Raw genomic sequence first — 17,618 nt, 5'->3', positions numbered from 1 at the left:
TCAGAGCTAGGGAGTGACAAAGGATGTCATCAGATAGGAAGTCTCGCTCTGGCAGCTGGCAGCTAGAATACCACCTTGTTCTCACTTGACCATGCAGACTTTTCTGAGCGACAGTCTTTAGAAATGGATTCTAATGGAATTGTGGAGAGCAGGATGAATGGGAATGAATTGACAATATGTGGGAGCTGTTTGAGATGTATTCGCAGGTTGATTCCTGTTGAATTCAAAAAAGAAATTATTGAATTATCAACAATGGCTGGGCCTGTGGTAAGAAACATCTTTATTACATTTTGCCCACAATTAGGTCAAAGTTATATAAAACTTTGCATTTTTATATTACATTATTATTGTTATTTGGCAGTGATGCTTGCATATGATTGAATTCACTTAAATGCCACTGGCACACTGGATAATTATAGGTTACTGGTATCTGGCATACTATATAGGTCTGTTTAACTTGAATCCTCGATTCATCTGTCACCTGGTCTATTTAACCTGAATCATCGATTCATCTATCACCTAGTCTGTTTAACCGGAATCATCGATTCATCTGTCACCTGGTCTATTTAACCTGAATCATCAATTCATCTATCACCTGGTCTGTGAATCATCAAATCATCTATCACCTGGTCTGTGAATCATCGAATCATCTATCGCCTGGTCTGTTTAACCTGAATCATCGAATCATCTATCACCTAGTCTGTTTAACCTGAATCATCGATTCATCTATCACCTAGTCTGTTTAACCGGAATCATCGATTCATCTATCACCTAGTCTGTTTAACCTGAATCATCGAATCATCTATCACCTGGTCTGTTTAACCTGAATCATCGAATCATCTATCACCTGGTCTGTTTAACCTGAATCATCGAATCATCTATCACCTGGTCTGTTTAACCTGAATCATTGATTCATATATAACCTGGTCTGTTTAACCTGAATCACTTGGAATTACCTCAAACCGTAGATTGTTTAACACTTCATAGTGTTAGGCCTATTCACTCCACATATGCCTGATAGTATGTACAACGACATCAACTGATTTATCAAATGTTGTGGATGTATTCTATTCTTACCAGGTTATGGCTCAGCTCATGGTCTTTTTAGTTAGTTTCGTCAGTACAATTTTCTGTGGCCATTTGGGGAAGACAGAACTGGCAGGGGTCACTCTCGCCATAGCTGTAAGTATTGATTGATTTATGAGTTTATATCACTTTTTTATTACAACAATTCTGGATAATATTATCCCGGGTACTTGTCTGTTTGTGCCATCATGTGACTTTTGCCACTCCTTGTCATGCCAAACATGATGGCACAAACAGACTGGTACCTGGCTGTGGTAATATTGAAATTACAGTACACCATGATATTGACATTTTCAACAAATTCTCAAAATCTCTATTCTGGTCTTCCAGGTGATTAATGTTACAGGTGTCTCCATTGGGTATGGTTTATCATCAGCTTGTGACACACTCATATCTCAGGTAGGAATGAAACCTGGTCTGTTTCCTCCTCCTAACACAGAGCACTGTCTCCAAAATGTTATCAAAGGTGCCTTCACCCTAGCTCTGGTCCAGGGGGTCACACGCGGCTTGCTGGGGCTCAGCTTCAGCAAGGAGCATTTAACGCCCTGGACCAGAGCTACATTATCCTGCCGTGCCACTCAAAGGTGAACTTGATTATGGTTCCTTGCAGACTTTTGGGAGCCGTAACCTCTTGAAAGTTGGGGTCATTGTACAGAGAGCCATCCTCATTCAACTTCTGGCCTGTTTCCCATGCTGGGCTGTTCTCATCAACACAGAACCAATCCTCCTGGCTGTCAAACAGAGCCCAGAGGTCGCCAGGTAGATCAGACCCCTCCAGTCACTGCAAACAGTTACCCCAGATCTAATAGATGTCTAAAATTGCACCCTATTCCCTATATAGTGCACTACTTTTGACCAGGGCCCATAGGGAATAGGATTCCATTTGGGACGCAGACTAGATCTCTGAATTTGGCTGTTTTCTCTCATTCACAAAGTGACATGTAGAGATTGGTTTGTAGAATGTGATTATTGTTTTGGATCATTCTGACAGAGCTCTCCTATTTCACTTTAGGCTGTCTCAGGTGTATGTGAAGATTTTTATGCCAGCACTCCCAGTGAGTATACCTATCTATCTACCCAGACACACTTGCACACAATCAATTAAGAAAATAATTAATCTCCCATGTCAATAACTTACTAAAACATGTTTATCATTTATTTTTTAACAGGCCACATTTATTTATCAGCTGGAGGCCAGATATCTACAGAATCAGGTTAGAGCTAACCTAGACCTCAGGTCAGTCACCCTGCAAAGAGAATTATAACCTGACCATTTGATCTGAATGAGACATTTATTAGTATGCATTTATTGAGGGGAACAGCAGCGCCATGTCAAACCAAGTGCTCTGTTTGTGGCTTCCTAATGTATTAACACAGCATGGTTTTGGTTTAGACCCAAACACCTTCTGAGAGAACATTAGCATGAACCTTTCAGGGACGAGCCTTGTGTTCCCCTGTAGGTTGGTCTTGGGAGTGCTTGGAAGACTGGGGCACCTACATCCACCTGGCTATTCCTAGCATGATCATGCTGTGTGTGGAGTGGTGGACTTATGAGATTGGAGGCTTTCTAGCAGGTAGGACAGATAGATATTTGGGTTGTTTTGATGTCTGTGAATGCCATTGATCTATTTTTTTAAAGTGAAATGTTGCTCTATATTTGACTATTTTCTTGTGGATACTTCTACACATTACAAACTGTTTAGATACTACAGTGTTTCTACTTTGGTTTGATATCCTGTCTCACTACCTCTCAATGGCAGGTCTGATAAGTGAGGTGGAGCTTGGAGCACAATCAGTCGTCTTCGAACTGGCAAGCATTTGCTACATGGTAAATATATAGTTGAGATTTACTTGAACTTTTCGGCAAATGTTCATCCATCATACTATATATTCACACCAGGCACATAGGAAGTGAATGATCTGGTTGCAGTCCCAGAGATTGATCATGGTGTGTGTGTGTGTGTGTGTGTGTGTGTGCGTGTGCGTGTGCGTGTGTGTGTGTGTGTGTTGTCAGTTCCCTCTAGGGTTCAGTGTGGCAGGCAGTGTGAGGGTGGGCAGTGCTCTGGGGGCTGGAGATACAGAGCAGGCCAAGCTGTCTGCCAAGCTGGCCATGTTCTGTGCTGGTACATGTGCCTGCCAAACACCTCAAATGATATTTCAAAGCTTGACAACAGCAAATGAAGCATTCATACAATAATTAAAGGATTCAAAGTTTTACTGGAGATATGTGTTCCGTCTGTGCATGATCTGTTGTCTCTGTCCAGGGTCCGTTTCTGTGTGCTTGTCGGTTCTTGTTGGGATACTAAAGGACAAAATCTCCTACGTCTTTACATATGATGAGTGAGTAATGTAGTCTATGGTAATTTACCACTCCAGATTTGTTCCTGTGGCTTTGGGATCTGTTGATCGTCACCATGGCAACAGTTTGTTGTGTTTTACTACATCACTGGTGTGTTTTATTGTATCGTTATCACCAGACCTGTGTATGAGAGTGAACATTAATAACCTTTCTCTATGACATAACTAAGTCACTCACTGTAATACAGACGTACACTGTCATGAACTTTGCTTACATATTCCTTTACACTTTAACTAGGGTGAGGTGTCTCTGTCATTGATTCTACATAACTGAATGTATTTATTCACCCTGAATTTCTACCAACAGGCAGATCAGAGAGAGGGTTGCTCAAGTTATGGCTTTCTACGCCCCTTTTCTTCTGTTATATGCAATATCGGTAAGGAGTCAATGCTTCTACTGTATCACAACTTATATGGATCCACTTTTTATAATATCAAAGGTATTTATGTATCTAAAAGTAACTGCCAAAATAAAGGAAACACCAACATAAAGTGTCTTAATAGGATGTTGGGCCACCACGAGCCAGAACAGTTTCAATGCACCTTGGCATAATTTCTAGAGGTGGAGGGAGTCACTGAGATCTCTTCTTCTAGCCATGGTAGCGAAAATAATGGGCAGTTTTATACATGACTCTAAGCATGATGGGATGTTAATTGCTTCATTAACTCAGGAACCACACCTGTGTGGAAGCACCTGCTTTCAATATATTTTTTAACCTTTACCTTAATCTCCCAATATACTTTGCATCCCTCATTTACTCAAGTGTTTCCTTTATTTTGGAAGTTACCTGTATATACAGTGCCTTCAGAAAGTATTCATACCCTTTGACTTATTCCACATGTTGTTGTGTTACAGCCTGAATTAAAAATGGATGAAATATATGTTTTTTTCTCACCTATCTACACACAATACTCCATAATGACAAAGTGAAAACTTGTTTTTAGAAATATTTCCAAATGTATTGAAAATTAAATGCAGAAATGCCTTATTTACATAAGTATTCACACCCCTGAATTTTAAAATTTTGTAGAAGCACCTTTGGCAGCGATTATAGCTGTGAGTATTTCTGGGTCTCTAAGAGCTTTCCACACCTGAATTGTGCACCATTTGCCCATTACAATTTTCTAAATTATTCAAGCCCTGTCAAATTGGTTGTTGATCATTGCTGGACAAACATTTTCAGGTCTTAGATTTTCAAGTCAATTTAAGTCGAAACTGTCACACCTGCTCCCTGCATTGCGCACTCCTGCCACCATCATTATGCACACCTGCTCCCCTCGTCACTCGCATCAGCGATTCATTACACTCACCTGGACTCACTCACCTGTGTTTATTTCCTCCCCTATATCTGTCTGTTCTCTAGGTTGTCCCCCACATCAGCATTAATTGTCGTATATCTTTGTCTTACCTGGTTCTGACGCTGTTCCTGTCCTGTTCCATGTTTGTGCTAAATTAAATGTCAACTCTCTGTACCTGCTTTTCATATCCAGCATTTGTCCTTACCACATGAACATTCACTGTCTTCTTGATAAGCAACTCCAGTGTAGATTTGGCCTTGTGTTTTAGGTTATTGTCCTGCTGAAAGGTAAATTCCTCTCCCAGTGTCTGGTGGAAAGTAGACTGAACCAGGTTTTTCTCTAGGATTTTGCCTGTGCTATGCTCCATTCCATTTATTTTTTATCCTGAAAACTCCCAGTCCTTTAACAATTCCAAGCATACCCATAGCATGATGCAGCCACCATTATCCTTGAAAATATGGACAGGGTTAGTCAGTAATGTGTTGTATTGGATTTGCCCTAAACATAATAGTTTGTATTCAGGAGAAAAAGTTAATTGCTTTGCCACATTTTTTTGTAGTATTACTTTAGTGCCTTGTTGCAAACAGGATGCATGAGTATTTGTATTCTGTACAGGCTTCCAGCTTTTTACTCTGTCAATGAGGTTTTCTCCTATCATAGCCAGTAAACTCTGTAACTGTTTAAAAGTCACCATTGGGGTCATGGTGAAATCCCTGAGCATTTTTTTCCCCTCTACGGCAACTTAGTTAGGGATGACGCCTGTATTCTTGTAGCGACTGGGTGTATTGATACACCATCCAAAGTGTAATTGATAACTTCACCATTCTTTTTTATTTTTACCCATCTATCAATCAGTGCCCTTCTTTGCGAGGCATTGGAAAAACTCCCTGGTCTTTGTTGTTAAATCTATGTTTGCAATTTACTGCTCGACTGAGGGACCTTACAGATAATTGTATGTGTAGCGTACAGAGATGAGATAGTCATTCAAAAATCATGTCTAACATTATTATTGCACACAGAGTGAGTCCATGAAACTTACGTGAGTTGTTAAGCACATTTTTACTCTTGAACTTATTTAAGCTTGCCATAACAAAGAGGTTGAATATTTCTCTACTCAAGACATTTCAGCTTTTCATTTTTTATTTATTTATTAATAAAAAATGAATAAAAATAAAACATAATTCCACTTTGACATTATGGCGTATTGTGTGCAGGCCAGTGACAAAACAACTCAATTTAATACATTTTAAATTCAGCCTGTAACACATTTGGAAAAGTAAAGGGCTGTGAATCCTTTCTGAAGGCACTGCACACATGTTTATAGTGGAACAGTAACCGTGTCTGGTTCTCCTGTTTCCCCAGGCTGCCTCAGGTAGTATTATAAGGGGGGCAGGGAAGCAGAAGGTTGGGGCGATATGCAACATCCTGGGTTACTATGGGGTTGGCTTTCCTATTGGAGTGTCCCTGATGTTTGCTGCCAAGCTAGGAATCATGGGTAAGAACATCTATAACATATTCTGAATTTTGTCCTATGAATTTATGGGGTAATACAGTATCACATTTCTTTTTCAGTCTTTTGATTGCTCCAATATTGCACCTGGGCACCTGACTGTTTCGTATTTTAACAACATCACATTGTTGGTTTGTGTAGCAAGGTGACAAGTTGGCTTAAGCGAAGACAAACTGCCGCCAATCTCCCTACTGCCTCTTTCAGTTGTCTTCTCTTCTTTGACTGTTACTGTTATGCGTCCTCTCCCTTCCCAGGCCTGTGGACCGGTCTGTTTACCTGTGTGTTCCTACAGTCCTCCTTCCTCATCGTCTATCTATCCAGAATGAACTGGAAGAAAGCCACTGTAGAGGTGAACACAGGCATAACCCTCAAGTCTTTATTTAATTTAATGTAAATGCCTTGAAGGGGATCTTAATGATGTGTTGGGTTGTTTGCAGGCCCAGATCAGAGCTGGGATACAGGGGAACTCTACAGACATGGGTAAGAAAGTCTACATCAATCATTGACCCTTCACTTTACTGTTCATCATAACTCTCTCTATGGCTTTACAAAGGTATAATTTTATTTGTGTTTATGTAAGAAATAATGCTCTGTCTAATAGGTGTGTTTATGTGTGACAGACATGGCCCCAGAGGCCCATTCAAATGATTCAGCTCCATGTGAGGGCCACAAAGACAGAAATGCCCTGGCTGAAGATGGGGCTGAGGCTGATGGTGAGGCTGGGGACAGGGTGGCCCTCAACAAGGTGGGGGCACTGCTGGCCCACAGGGCCCTGATAATGCGGAGGGCCCTGGCTCTGTGTGTCATGCTCTTCATCCTAGCCCTGGGAATCATCATCAACCTACTGCTCACCAACCTCACTTGATGAACACAGAGTGAGTTCCAGAGAAAATGTTCCAGTCTTAAAATGAATGGGTTCCAGAGATAGCTCCACTCAGTGAGAGTGGTCAGAGGACCACCTAAGCAACGAAGCAGAGAAGATAGGAGTGAAGAGGAGCTGGCCAAACTACAGTATGGTGCCAAAATTCCAGTACTGTTGGTCTGTGAGGAGCCAAGGGGTTACTAATTCTGGACCTTTTCATTAATCATCTGAATGAAACTGTATCACACTGTGAGCTGATTACACAAACCAATCAAACCTAATGTTTTCTCATGGTAATATGATATATTGTAAACTAAAAAGTAAAGACAGACTCACACTGTACCATTCTAAATGTTTGTATTGCATTCTATTCATTCATTCCAAACCCATAGGGTGCACGTGCCCCCTCAGATTTGTCAAATTTTTACAGTATTTTACAGTACACTGACTGGACCAGGCAAAGAGAACACCCCAAACCCCCCTTTAGTCTTTCTAGTAAGTGGTTCCCTCCAAGGTGCACAGAGCAAAGAAATGCCTAGGCAGGAAGCTAGATACTCTACTGCATGCAGTAGAGTAGGAGAGAGAGAGTGATGCCGGTGATGTGCAGAAGGGTATAATTGTAAATGAATTTGATCAAGCTGTGTAGCCTATTGATTCCTTCTTGATGAATATATCAAATCAAAAATGCTTTGTTGTTTCTCTGTAATACTAGCCACCCAGCAAGTTTTTGAAATTGGCATTAGCTAACCAGCTAGATAGATTCCCAACTTCATACCTACACTTTTAGAAAAAAGGATCACAAAAGAGTTCTGAGGTCGTCCCCATAGGATAAACCTTTTTGGTTCCAAGTTGAACCCTTTTTGTAGGACAGAACTCTTTTTGGTTCTATGTAGAACCCTCTACATGGAACCCAAAAGGGTTCTACCTGGAACCAAAAAGGATTCTATCTGGAACCAAAAGGGGCTCTTCAAAGGGTTCTCCTAGGGGGACAGCCAACGAGTGTAGCTAACAAACCATGTCAGGCTATCAATCAAGTTAGAGTAGCTTGTCTAATTACTGTATCTTAGCTGGGCATGCCTGCTGCCAAGGTTGCTACACTTTAGAAAAGCAAGCCCTTACTAAATGTACTGAAGGCATAACATTTCTTAAAGAATCAATTTGCATCATTAATTAAAATGACAATTGAACAAGGTAAGAGGTATGCATAGATAACCTACAGAAAAATATACATAATGATTATAGCTCTAGATTGCAGGAAAAATCTGATTCACGTTTAATAATTGGTGTAATAACAGATTCAGTGACACAGCACACTATGACTGTCTTGCTACAGGGTCTGTTCTGGATCGCCCAGGTATTACTCCTAGATGAGAACTGTTGACGGGGTGAGTTCAGGGGGGTAGGTAGTGGTAAAGGTAGTGTTGCTCCAGTCTACACTCAGATTGCGCCATGAGCTGATTGGTAGAGGCAGTAGAAGATGGACACTTGTCCCCACAGCTAGGATGACAATGGCAGCCAGTACGGTGAAACCTCTCCTCAGGACCAGCTGGGTGGTAGAGAGCAGAGCTCTGGGGCTCCCATCCTCCTTCTGCACCTCTGGGGTCAAATTGCTTCCCCTGAGGTCCCCCTGGCCCTCAGCACTCACTGACATGTATCCATTCACTGTCTGGGTGTGGAAGCAGGCACAATCTGGGTTAGAACAAGGTTATTTGCGAGAGTATAGTATAAATAACATAAAAAATAGGACTGAGCAACATTTTCTACTCACCCTGCCATTGTTCTCTGTGTGGTCAGGTGCAACTATACTCCTCATTGACACCATATGTCCAGCCTTTCCAGCTCGTTTCACAGCCTGTCACAAACAGTTCAACTCCATGATGCTGACAGCAAACATTTTCCTTCACCCACCCCAGGCCACTACTATGCTTCACAGAAACCATAAAGATATTGGCCACCCCAGGCCACTACTATGCTTCACAGTAACCATAAAGATAGAGGCCGCCCCAGGCCATTACTATGCTTCACAGTAACCATAAAGATAGAGGCCGCCCCAGGCCACTACTATGCTTCACAGAAACCATAAAGATAGAGGCCGCCCCAGGCCACTACTATGCTTCACAGTAACCATAAAGATAGAGGCCGCCCCAGGCCACTACTATGCTTCACAATAACCATAAAGATAGAGGCCGCCCCATGCCACTACTATGCTTCACAGTAACCATAAAGCTAGAGGCCGCCCCAGGCCACTACTATGCTTCACAGTAAGCATAAAGATAGAGGCCGCCCCAGGCCACTACTATGCTTCACAGTAACCATAAAGATAGAGGCCGCCCCAGGCCACTACTATGCTTCACAGTAACCATAAAGATAGAGGTATGGGCTGTCAGTCTCTCAATTACCTGAGTCCCTGTATGTCCAAGATAGGGAAGTGAAAAGCCACTGGTGACGTACCTTCTCTGTCATTTTCCTCCAGTCGAGCCTGAAGATGACAGTGATGAAGAAGCTGGACTGTAGAATTACACAGATTAACAGGCCTAACCAGAACCCTGTGGAGAGGAGAGGAGAGGAGAGGAGAGGAGAGGAGAGGAGAGGAGAGGAGAGGAGAGGAGAGGAGAGGAGAGGAGAGGAGAGGAGAGGAGAGGAGAGGAGAGGAGAGGAGAGGAGCTTTGACCAAGGACAGAGAACATTGTGTCATCTTCAATACAGAATAGATCTGCTATTCATGATTCTTAATTGCTAGTGAGAGCAACTATTTTTCTGAATGTTTTTGTACCAAATTTTTGAATTTGATCATAACCATACTTCTGTTGCAAGTATATGGCAAGGCAGTAAGAATGACCAAAGACCTCTGGTCATGAAAATAATGTCTAAAATTGTGTTTGGTTTTCATAAAATTCAGAACTGAGTACATACCTACAACCCTGAGGCCAGCTGCAAACATCAAAGAGATGCCCAGTGGAAGGCCCACGCAGTAGTAGGTGATGAGATTAGCCATCGCTGCTATCTTCTGTTTGCCCGTGCCCAGGATGATTCCCATACACACACACTGGGACAGACAGACAAATCTCCGATTAGTGGGTGTTAACAGAGAGAGACAAACACTGTTACCAGGTTTCATGGCTTATCACTCATTCAACCAATGTTCCTGGGTCCCGGACAAATACACAGACTATCTCTCTTATTCCACTGTATATTAATGACTTCTTATTATAGCAGTGTTATTGCATAAAATGTTATTCATTTTTCAATGGTTACAAACCACTTGAGTGCACTTACCACTAGCCCATCAAAGAACTGAAGAACACAGTACACATTGAGAAGTTGAGAGACCAGATCTATGATCTGCCTGAAAAGGAAAGAGAGCATGGTTATTGAGATGGTCAGGTTCCAATTTGGGACTGTCTTGACTTGAATCAATATGTTGAATATGTGTGTATATGTATATATGTATGTATGTGTACTTACGCATCAGAAGTAAACATGAAGCCGATTACTGTTTTAGTAGAGATCAGCATGATTCCCTGAATTACTGCCATTGAACCTAGAGCATGGGACAGAGGTAAAAGACCAAGCATTACTGCAAAATAACTACTAGTTTGTCAAAGTAATTATTGTCATTTTAGTTCACCATAGATGGTTTAAACCAGGGCCATATGAGCTGACCTGACAGGGCAAGGGACACCTTGCTGGTGAGGATGGCCCCGGCTGTGTCTCCGGCCCCCAGGGCGTTCCCCACACGAACACATGCTGCAGCCTGGATCCCCAGGGGGAACTTTACCCACACAACACAACACATTAACTAGACACCTCATAAACATCTTGCTGTCTTAGTCTAACCATGCCTCAAACAAAGTTAATGTGTGTTTTCGCCTCAAATTTTACTTTGATCTGTAGCCTACAATTTTGGGTTATTCTTCAACTTATTTGGACTGGATAGCCAGGGCATTGGGTTTTGTTTGGTTTCCATGATAGGACTGTTAGGGTGGGTGTGTAAAGGAGTTCTGTACACAGTACCATGTAGTTGATGAAAGCCAGCATTATGACCACGTGTTGCGCAGCCAGGTCCACTTCACTCAGCATGCCTGAGAAAGAGAGAAGGAAAGAGAGAGGGGGAAGAATGCAGAGGTGGATGTTACATAAATATGGTTCTTTTGGCCTTTGGAATGTGACTGTTCATTGGTTCATTGGTGTTAACCTTAAGAGCTGAAATGTACCTGCAAGGAACCCCCCAAGCTCATAGATCCACCATTCGAAACACAGCATCAGTGTACTGGGGATGGCTAGTTTCATATAAGAGCCCCACTCCTGCAGCGCTTCTGTAGTCCAGCCTGTAGGGAGAGACAATGGCCTGTTCATCCCAACACAAACCAGTCGATTTCAGTGGGTCACATTCATCAGGCACAATCACAGAGATGTGAACGTTCTATTACCTCCCCATGTTTTCACATGTAGCTTCTTCCAACAAATGTAAGCAAATAAGAAGGAACATATGTAGAGTTGGGAAAGGGTATTAGCTGCTGCCGACCCTCTAGAAAACAAACACACAAACAAACAAACAGAAACACACTCCATGAAATGATAATGAGCATTGCATACTTACACTGGGAGGTACATACTTGATACCCTGACTATGTGACTGACTGTTAAGAATATGGCACTGTTATTAATGTTATTGTGTGAGCACACCTACATAACTCCCAGGTCCATCCAGTAGAGCAGGATATAGTTTGTCACCACATTGGCGATGTTGGCCGCTGCTGCTGTGTACATCTGAGGCAGTATTATCCCCTGAGCACAGAAACACACTCGTTGATATGATTATAAACATCAGAATCACACCTATGATTGTCTTACTCCTTAACCCAGATGATATACAAGAGACTGGGATGAGGATGCCATCATAGAAATAAGAATTAATAGAAAGGGCATCTCCATATAAGTCATTGATGGCATAATGGGTGGACTGGCAGCCATTTTGAGTATACCCATGCCAGGAAGTAAAATCAGGAAGTGTACCCTTCAATCTGTGCTGTGATTTGTTGAGTCAACTCAACTGACATTACAAAAAAAACATGAGCCACCTCAATTAGCATCATTTGAATGAACATGCTACATTACCATTGTAATCCAGCATCACTTGATAGAACATTCCAAAATAACATGAAAATTATTGCATTACAATACTTGGCAGCCATTGCGAGTGTACCTATGAGTTTACCAGTCAATTGCCAGGGTAAGAGCTTCCAAGGCCATTCTATTCATTCTTATTTCTATGGATGCGATGAGGTGTGAGAAACAAAACAAGTCAGTTGTAGCCCAGCAGCACGGTCAGTGTACCTGGTTCTGGAGATAAGAAGCCTGAAGTTGATGCAGGAAAATAGCCTAAAATAAAGAGATACAGAGTAAATGACAAAGACAGGGAGGAGAGGATGTTCTATTCATCTAATAAGAATAGGTTAATGGAGCCAGCGAGTTGAAAACAGACTAAATTGAAGCCAGTCTAAACAAGTAGGTGTTTGATAAAACAGACAACTCACTGGCACTGCAGGTAGGTAGGCGATGACATACAGCTGTGCTATCCTAAAATACAGAGCATATATTCACTGTTAAATCACACTAAATTACTACACGTGTTTCCATGTATTAACCCTATACACACCACACACTGCTACACTCTATCCATTTACCATTATGTTGTCCATAAAAGTCCCCTATTCAGGCAGCAGTGTCAAAATGTTTATTGCATCTAGAAACGAACAGCAATCTGTACATCTCATTGAGTAGGTCAATTGGCTGTGAAAACATTGCTGGCGTTTCCACTGAATGGAGTGTTTGTGGAATTGCCAGGGGCCACATTTGATGCTGAGAGCAGCCAGAGATGGTGTTATTGCAGCTAAGAGAATGAAGAGTTCTGTTCTCCCCAACTAGCATACAAACAAGCACATATCTTTACCCATCATCAGAGGCACGGCACCGTGCATCAGCTGTATCTGTGCTTTGAGTAGGGCCTCATATATTTCCTGACCATGTGACCTGATCAGGAACAACAAGTGTTAAACATATCAAAATATATTTTATATTTGAGATTCTTCAAAGTAGCCACCCTTTGCCTTGATGACTGGGGCTCCTGAGTGGCGCAGTGGTCTAAGGCACTGCATCTCAGTGCTAGAGGTGTCACTACAGATCCTGGTTCAATTCCAGGCTGTATCACAACTGTCTGTGATTGAGAGTCTCATAGGGTGGCGCCCAGTGTCGTTAGGGTTTGGCTGGGGTAAGCTGTCATTGTAAATAACAATTTGTTCTTAACCGACTTGCCTAGTTAAAAAAAGACAGCTTGGCATTCTCTCAACCAGCTTCATGAGTAATGCTTTTCCAACAGTCTTGAAGGAGTTCCCACATATGCTGAGCACTGCTTTTCCTTCACTCCTCGGTCCAATTCATCCCAAAACATCTCAATTGGGTTTGAGGTCGGGTGATTGTGGAGGCCAGGTCATCTGATGCAGTACTCCATCACTCTCCTTCTTGGTCAAATAGCCCTTACACAGCCTGGAGGTGTGTTTTGGGGACATTTTCCTATTGAAAAACAAATGTTAGTCCCAATAAGCACAAACAAGATGGGATGGTATATTGCTGCCGAATGCTGTGGTAGCCATGCTGGTTACGTGTGCCTTGAATTCTAAATAAATCACTGCCAGTGTCACAAGCAAAGCAACCCCACACCATCACACCTCCTTCATGCTTCACGGTGGGAACCACGTATACAGAGATCATCCATTCACTTACTCTGCGTCTCCCAAACATACAGTGGTTGGAACCAAAAATCTCAAATTTGGACTCAGTCCAAAACAGATTTCCACTGTTCTAATCTCCATTGCTTGTGTTTTTTGGCCCAAGCAAGTCTCTTCTTATTATTGGTGTCCCTTAGAAATGGTTTCTTTGCAGTAAATCAGTAAATCTCCTATGAGAAGTTGATGAGATGTGTCTGTAACTTGAATTCTGTGAAGAATTCGTTTGGGCTGCAATTTGTGAGGCTGGTAACTTTAATGAACTTGTTCTCTGTAGCAGAGGAAACTCTGGGTCTTCCTTTCCTGTGGCTGTCCTCATGAGAGACAGTTTCATCATAGCATTTGATGGGTTTTATGACTGCAATTGAAGAAACTTTCAAAGTTCTTGAAATTTTCCACATTGACTGACCTTCATGACTGATCATTACTGACCTTCAAATGTATAAACTTTTGACTGGTACTGTACATTACTGCTTTACCCTCTTCATATGTATATAGTGTATTCTAGTCAATGATCATCTTATATAAATACTGCTGTGGACACCTTTTCTATTCATATACTATCAATACTGTCTATACACACCATCATATACATATACACGTATATTTATATTCTGGACTCTGACATTGCTTGTTCTGATATTTCTTAATTCCTTTCTTTTAATTTTGTGGAATTTGTGTGTATTGCTTTATATTGTTAGGTATTACTGCACTGTTGGAGCTGGAACCATAAGCATTTTGCTGCACCTGCAATAACATCTGCAAAATATGTGTACGTGACCGAGATGTACGCGATCAATTCTCTGGCTGACTCTTTTCTCTGTATACATCAATGATGTTGCTCTTGCTGCTGGTGATTCTCTGATCCATCTCTACGCAGACAACACCATTCTGTATACTTCTGGCCCTTCTTTGGACACTGTTTTAACAAACCTCCAGACAAGCTTCAATGCCATACAACACTCCTTCTGTGGCCAACAACTGCTCTTATGAAAGTAAAACCAAATGCATGTTCTTCAATCGATCGCTGCCCGCACCTGCCCGCCCGTCCAGCATCTCTACTCTGGACGAGTCTGACTTAGAATATGTGGACAACTACAAATACCTAGGTGTCTGGTTAGACTGTAAACTCTCCTTCCAAACTCACATTAAGCATCTCCAATCCAAAATTAAATCTAGAATCGGCTTCTTCCTTGACTTCGGCCATGTAATTTACAAAACAGCCTCCAACACTTTACTCAGAAAATTGGATGTAGTCTATCACAGTGCCATCCGTTTTGTCACCAAAGCCCCATATACTTCCCACCACTGCGACTTGTATGCTCTCGTTGGCTGGCCCTTGCTACATATTCGTCGCCAAACCCACTGGCTCCGGGTAATTTTTTCTCCTTTGCACCCCAGTATCTCTACTTGCACCCCAGTATCTCTACTTGCACATTCATCTTCTGCACATCTATCACTCCAGTGTTTAATTGCTAAATTGTAATTATTTCACCACTATGGCCGATTTATTGCCTTACCTCCCTAATCGTACTACATTTGCACTCACTGTATATAGATTTTTTTATTGTGTTAATGACTGTACGTTTGTTAATGTGCAACTCTGTGTTGTTGTTTGTGTCGCACTGCTTTGCTATATCTTGGCCAGGTTGCAGTTGTACATGAAAACTTGTTCTCAAATGGCCTACCTGGTTAAATAAAGGTGAAATAAAAAATAAAAAATAGCATTGACTTGACCTGGCCACTTCAGGCTCCTGGCCCAGAGCCAGCAGGATAGACTGGGTGTTGAGGAGCATGGCCCAGCAGGGGAGACAGAAGAGCAGTAGGATCAACACACTCCTCTGGAGAATCACCCCCACACGCTGCAGGTTCTTACCACCAAATGTCTGCTCAGACACACACACACACACACACACACACACACACACACACACACACACACACACACACACACACACACACACACACACACACACACACACACACACACACACACACACACACACACACACACACACACACACACACACAACAGCGTGAATGACATAAGACATTATCGTTAGGGTCACAGACTCTGACAGTTGCATATATTTCAACAGTAACGTATACTTCAACTACTGCATGTTTCATTTACACGTACATACCTGAGATACCAACGTGTCACATGCTAAGGCAAGTCCACCTCCTGTTGCTGCAGTCGTAACATTAATAGTCTAAAGAAGATGACCATCAAACACATTTACAGCACACGATTACATAAAGATTTACATTCTTACAGTATGTTAATGTTTTTTTATGATAATTGGTTATTGATTATTATTATCCCCTTCCTTGTGGTTCTTCAAAGGAATACCAGAATATGTAGGGACCTGAGGTGATGTAATATTTCTTTCCATTCTCCCTCCTTTCCTCTCCAACCACATACTGAGGGACATTTTCTTATCTAAGCTGATAGATCCCAGCAGAGTACACAACATAGCCAGAGGATTGACTCACCGCGCAGGCCAGGCCATAGCCAGCTAACATCTCATTCCCCAGGCGACCACAGAACATAGTGATGACAAACGGAAGCAGGTAGTTTAGGATTCGAGATAGCAGCTAGGGGAAGACAACACTCATAAACAATAACTAACACCCTACTGGGCAAAAGCCCAAGAATCTATGTGATGATGTTGAATCAATGTGGAAAACTCATTGGATTTGCTAAAAGTCATCAACGTAAAGACATTTCACCTCACTTTGAACCTAAATCCAATGACATGGTGAAATGTTTTGTTAATTTCACGTTGAATTCACAATAGTTGACAACTCAACCAAATGTAAATCAAAACTAGACGCTGAACTGATGTCTCTGCCCAGTGGGACAGACATTACTTCTAAGTCAATCAAGAGAAATATACTTGAAACACTAGTTCTGATGGGCTTTAGTGGCCCTCGGAGTGTACTTTGAATAAATCATAGTGCCATTAGTATGCACTGCACAGTACATCCTGTAGCCTAGTATTTCACTCTCACAGAGTAATCTACCTATAACCCTGACAACAGAGCTATCCACTCCAAACAGTGCCACACAATAGTTGTGTCCCAAATAGCACCCTATATTCCCTTTATAATGCACTACCTGGTCAAAAGTAGTGTTCTATATAGGGAGTATATGGTGCCATTTGGGAAACACAATAACACACAACAGGCTCGGTGGGCAAGTGCCAGTCCTTACCAAGGGTCCAGTCATCCGGAGAATGTGGTAGAGCTCCTCTCTATGTGCCAGGGGGATTCTGTGCCTTACCCAGCGGCAGCAGAACAGTTTGGCACTAGACTCCTCCATTATAGGTGGACTAGAATTAGAAGTGGGCCCAGATGCCAGTGTAGGCCCAGACTCTTCCATCCCTGCCTCTGTGTCTGTGTGTGTCCCCTCTCAGTCCTCAATAGTGTTACTGCTGGGACTGTGCTGTAACTCCCCTGTCACTGTCAGACAGACAGCTCCTCTGCAGCTGTGTAAGCACTGCTCTGGTCAGCAGGTCACCAATGCAAAGTTTCAACATCCCAAAAGGCTTACATATTAAACACAAGCGTGAAGCATCTCAAGTGCCTTGTCATTGCATAATAGAAGGACTCAGATAAACAGAACAACACATTCAACCCAAAATACAGTACCAGTCAAAAGTTTGGACACATCTACTCATTCAAGGGTTTTTCTTTATTTTTTACTATGTTCTAC

At 42.1% G+C, this 17,618-nt stretch overlaps 2 protein-coding genes across 2 annotated transcripts; one reads left to right on the top strand and one right to left on the bottom strand.

Annotated features, from left to right (window-relative positions):
• On the top strand, nt 1-7,351 carry slc47a3 (solute carrier family 47 member 3). Its single transcript, XM_036961084.1, has 15 exons — nt 1-267; nt 1,081-1,182; nt 1,417-1,485; nt 1,697-1,845; nt 2,099-2,141; nt 2,256-2,300; nt 2,522-2,660; nt 2,847-2,914; nt 3,101-3,209; nt 3,351-3,426; nt 3,752-3,821; nt 6,106-6,238; nt 6,508-6,602; nt 6,691-6,733; nt 6,874-7,351. The coding sequence occupies exons 1-15, from the start codon at nt 124-126 to the stop codon at nt 7,116-7,118; spliced, it is 1,530 nt and encodes a 509-aa protein (XP_036816979.1). The 5' UTR covers nt 1-123; the 3' UTR covers nt 7,119-7,351.
• Nucleotides 7,352-7,359: 8 nt separating this feature from the next.
• On the bottom strand, nt 7,360-17,413 carry slc47a4 (solute carrier family 47 member 4). Its single transcript, XM_021582596.2, has 17 exons — nt 17,118-17,413; nt 16,397-16,498; nt 16,045-16,113; nt 15,638-15,786; nt 12,653-12,695; nt 12,453-12,497; nt 11,806-11,903; nt 11,546-11,643; nt 11,330-11,443; nt 11,130-11,197; nt 10,779-10,887; nt 10,581-10,656; nt 10,392-10,461; nt 10,029-10,161; nt 9,567-9,661; nt 8,884-8,967; nt 7,360-8,781 (listed from the first exon to the last, which is right to left on the bottom strand). Exons 1-17 carry the CDS (start codon nt 17,283-17,285, stop codon nt 8,479-8,481), a joined length of 1,824 nt encoding a protein of 607 aa, XP_021438271.1. The 5' UTR covers nt 17,286-17,413; the 3' UTR covers nt 7,360-8,478.
• Between the last annotated feature and the right edge of the window lie 205 nt (nt 17,414-17,618).

Source organism: Oncorhynchus mykiss, chromosome 24, assembly GCF_013265735.2.
Source record: "Oncorhynchus mykiss isolate Arlee chromosome 24, USDA_OmykA_1.1, whole genome shotgun sequence".
In the NCBI taxonomy this organism is placed as follows: domain Eukaryota; kingdom Metazoa; phylum Chordata; class Actinopteri; order Salmoniformes; family Salmonidae; genus Oncorhynchus; species Oncorhynchus mykiss.
This window is presented reverse-complemented; position numbering and strand designations above follow the sequence as displayed.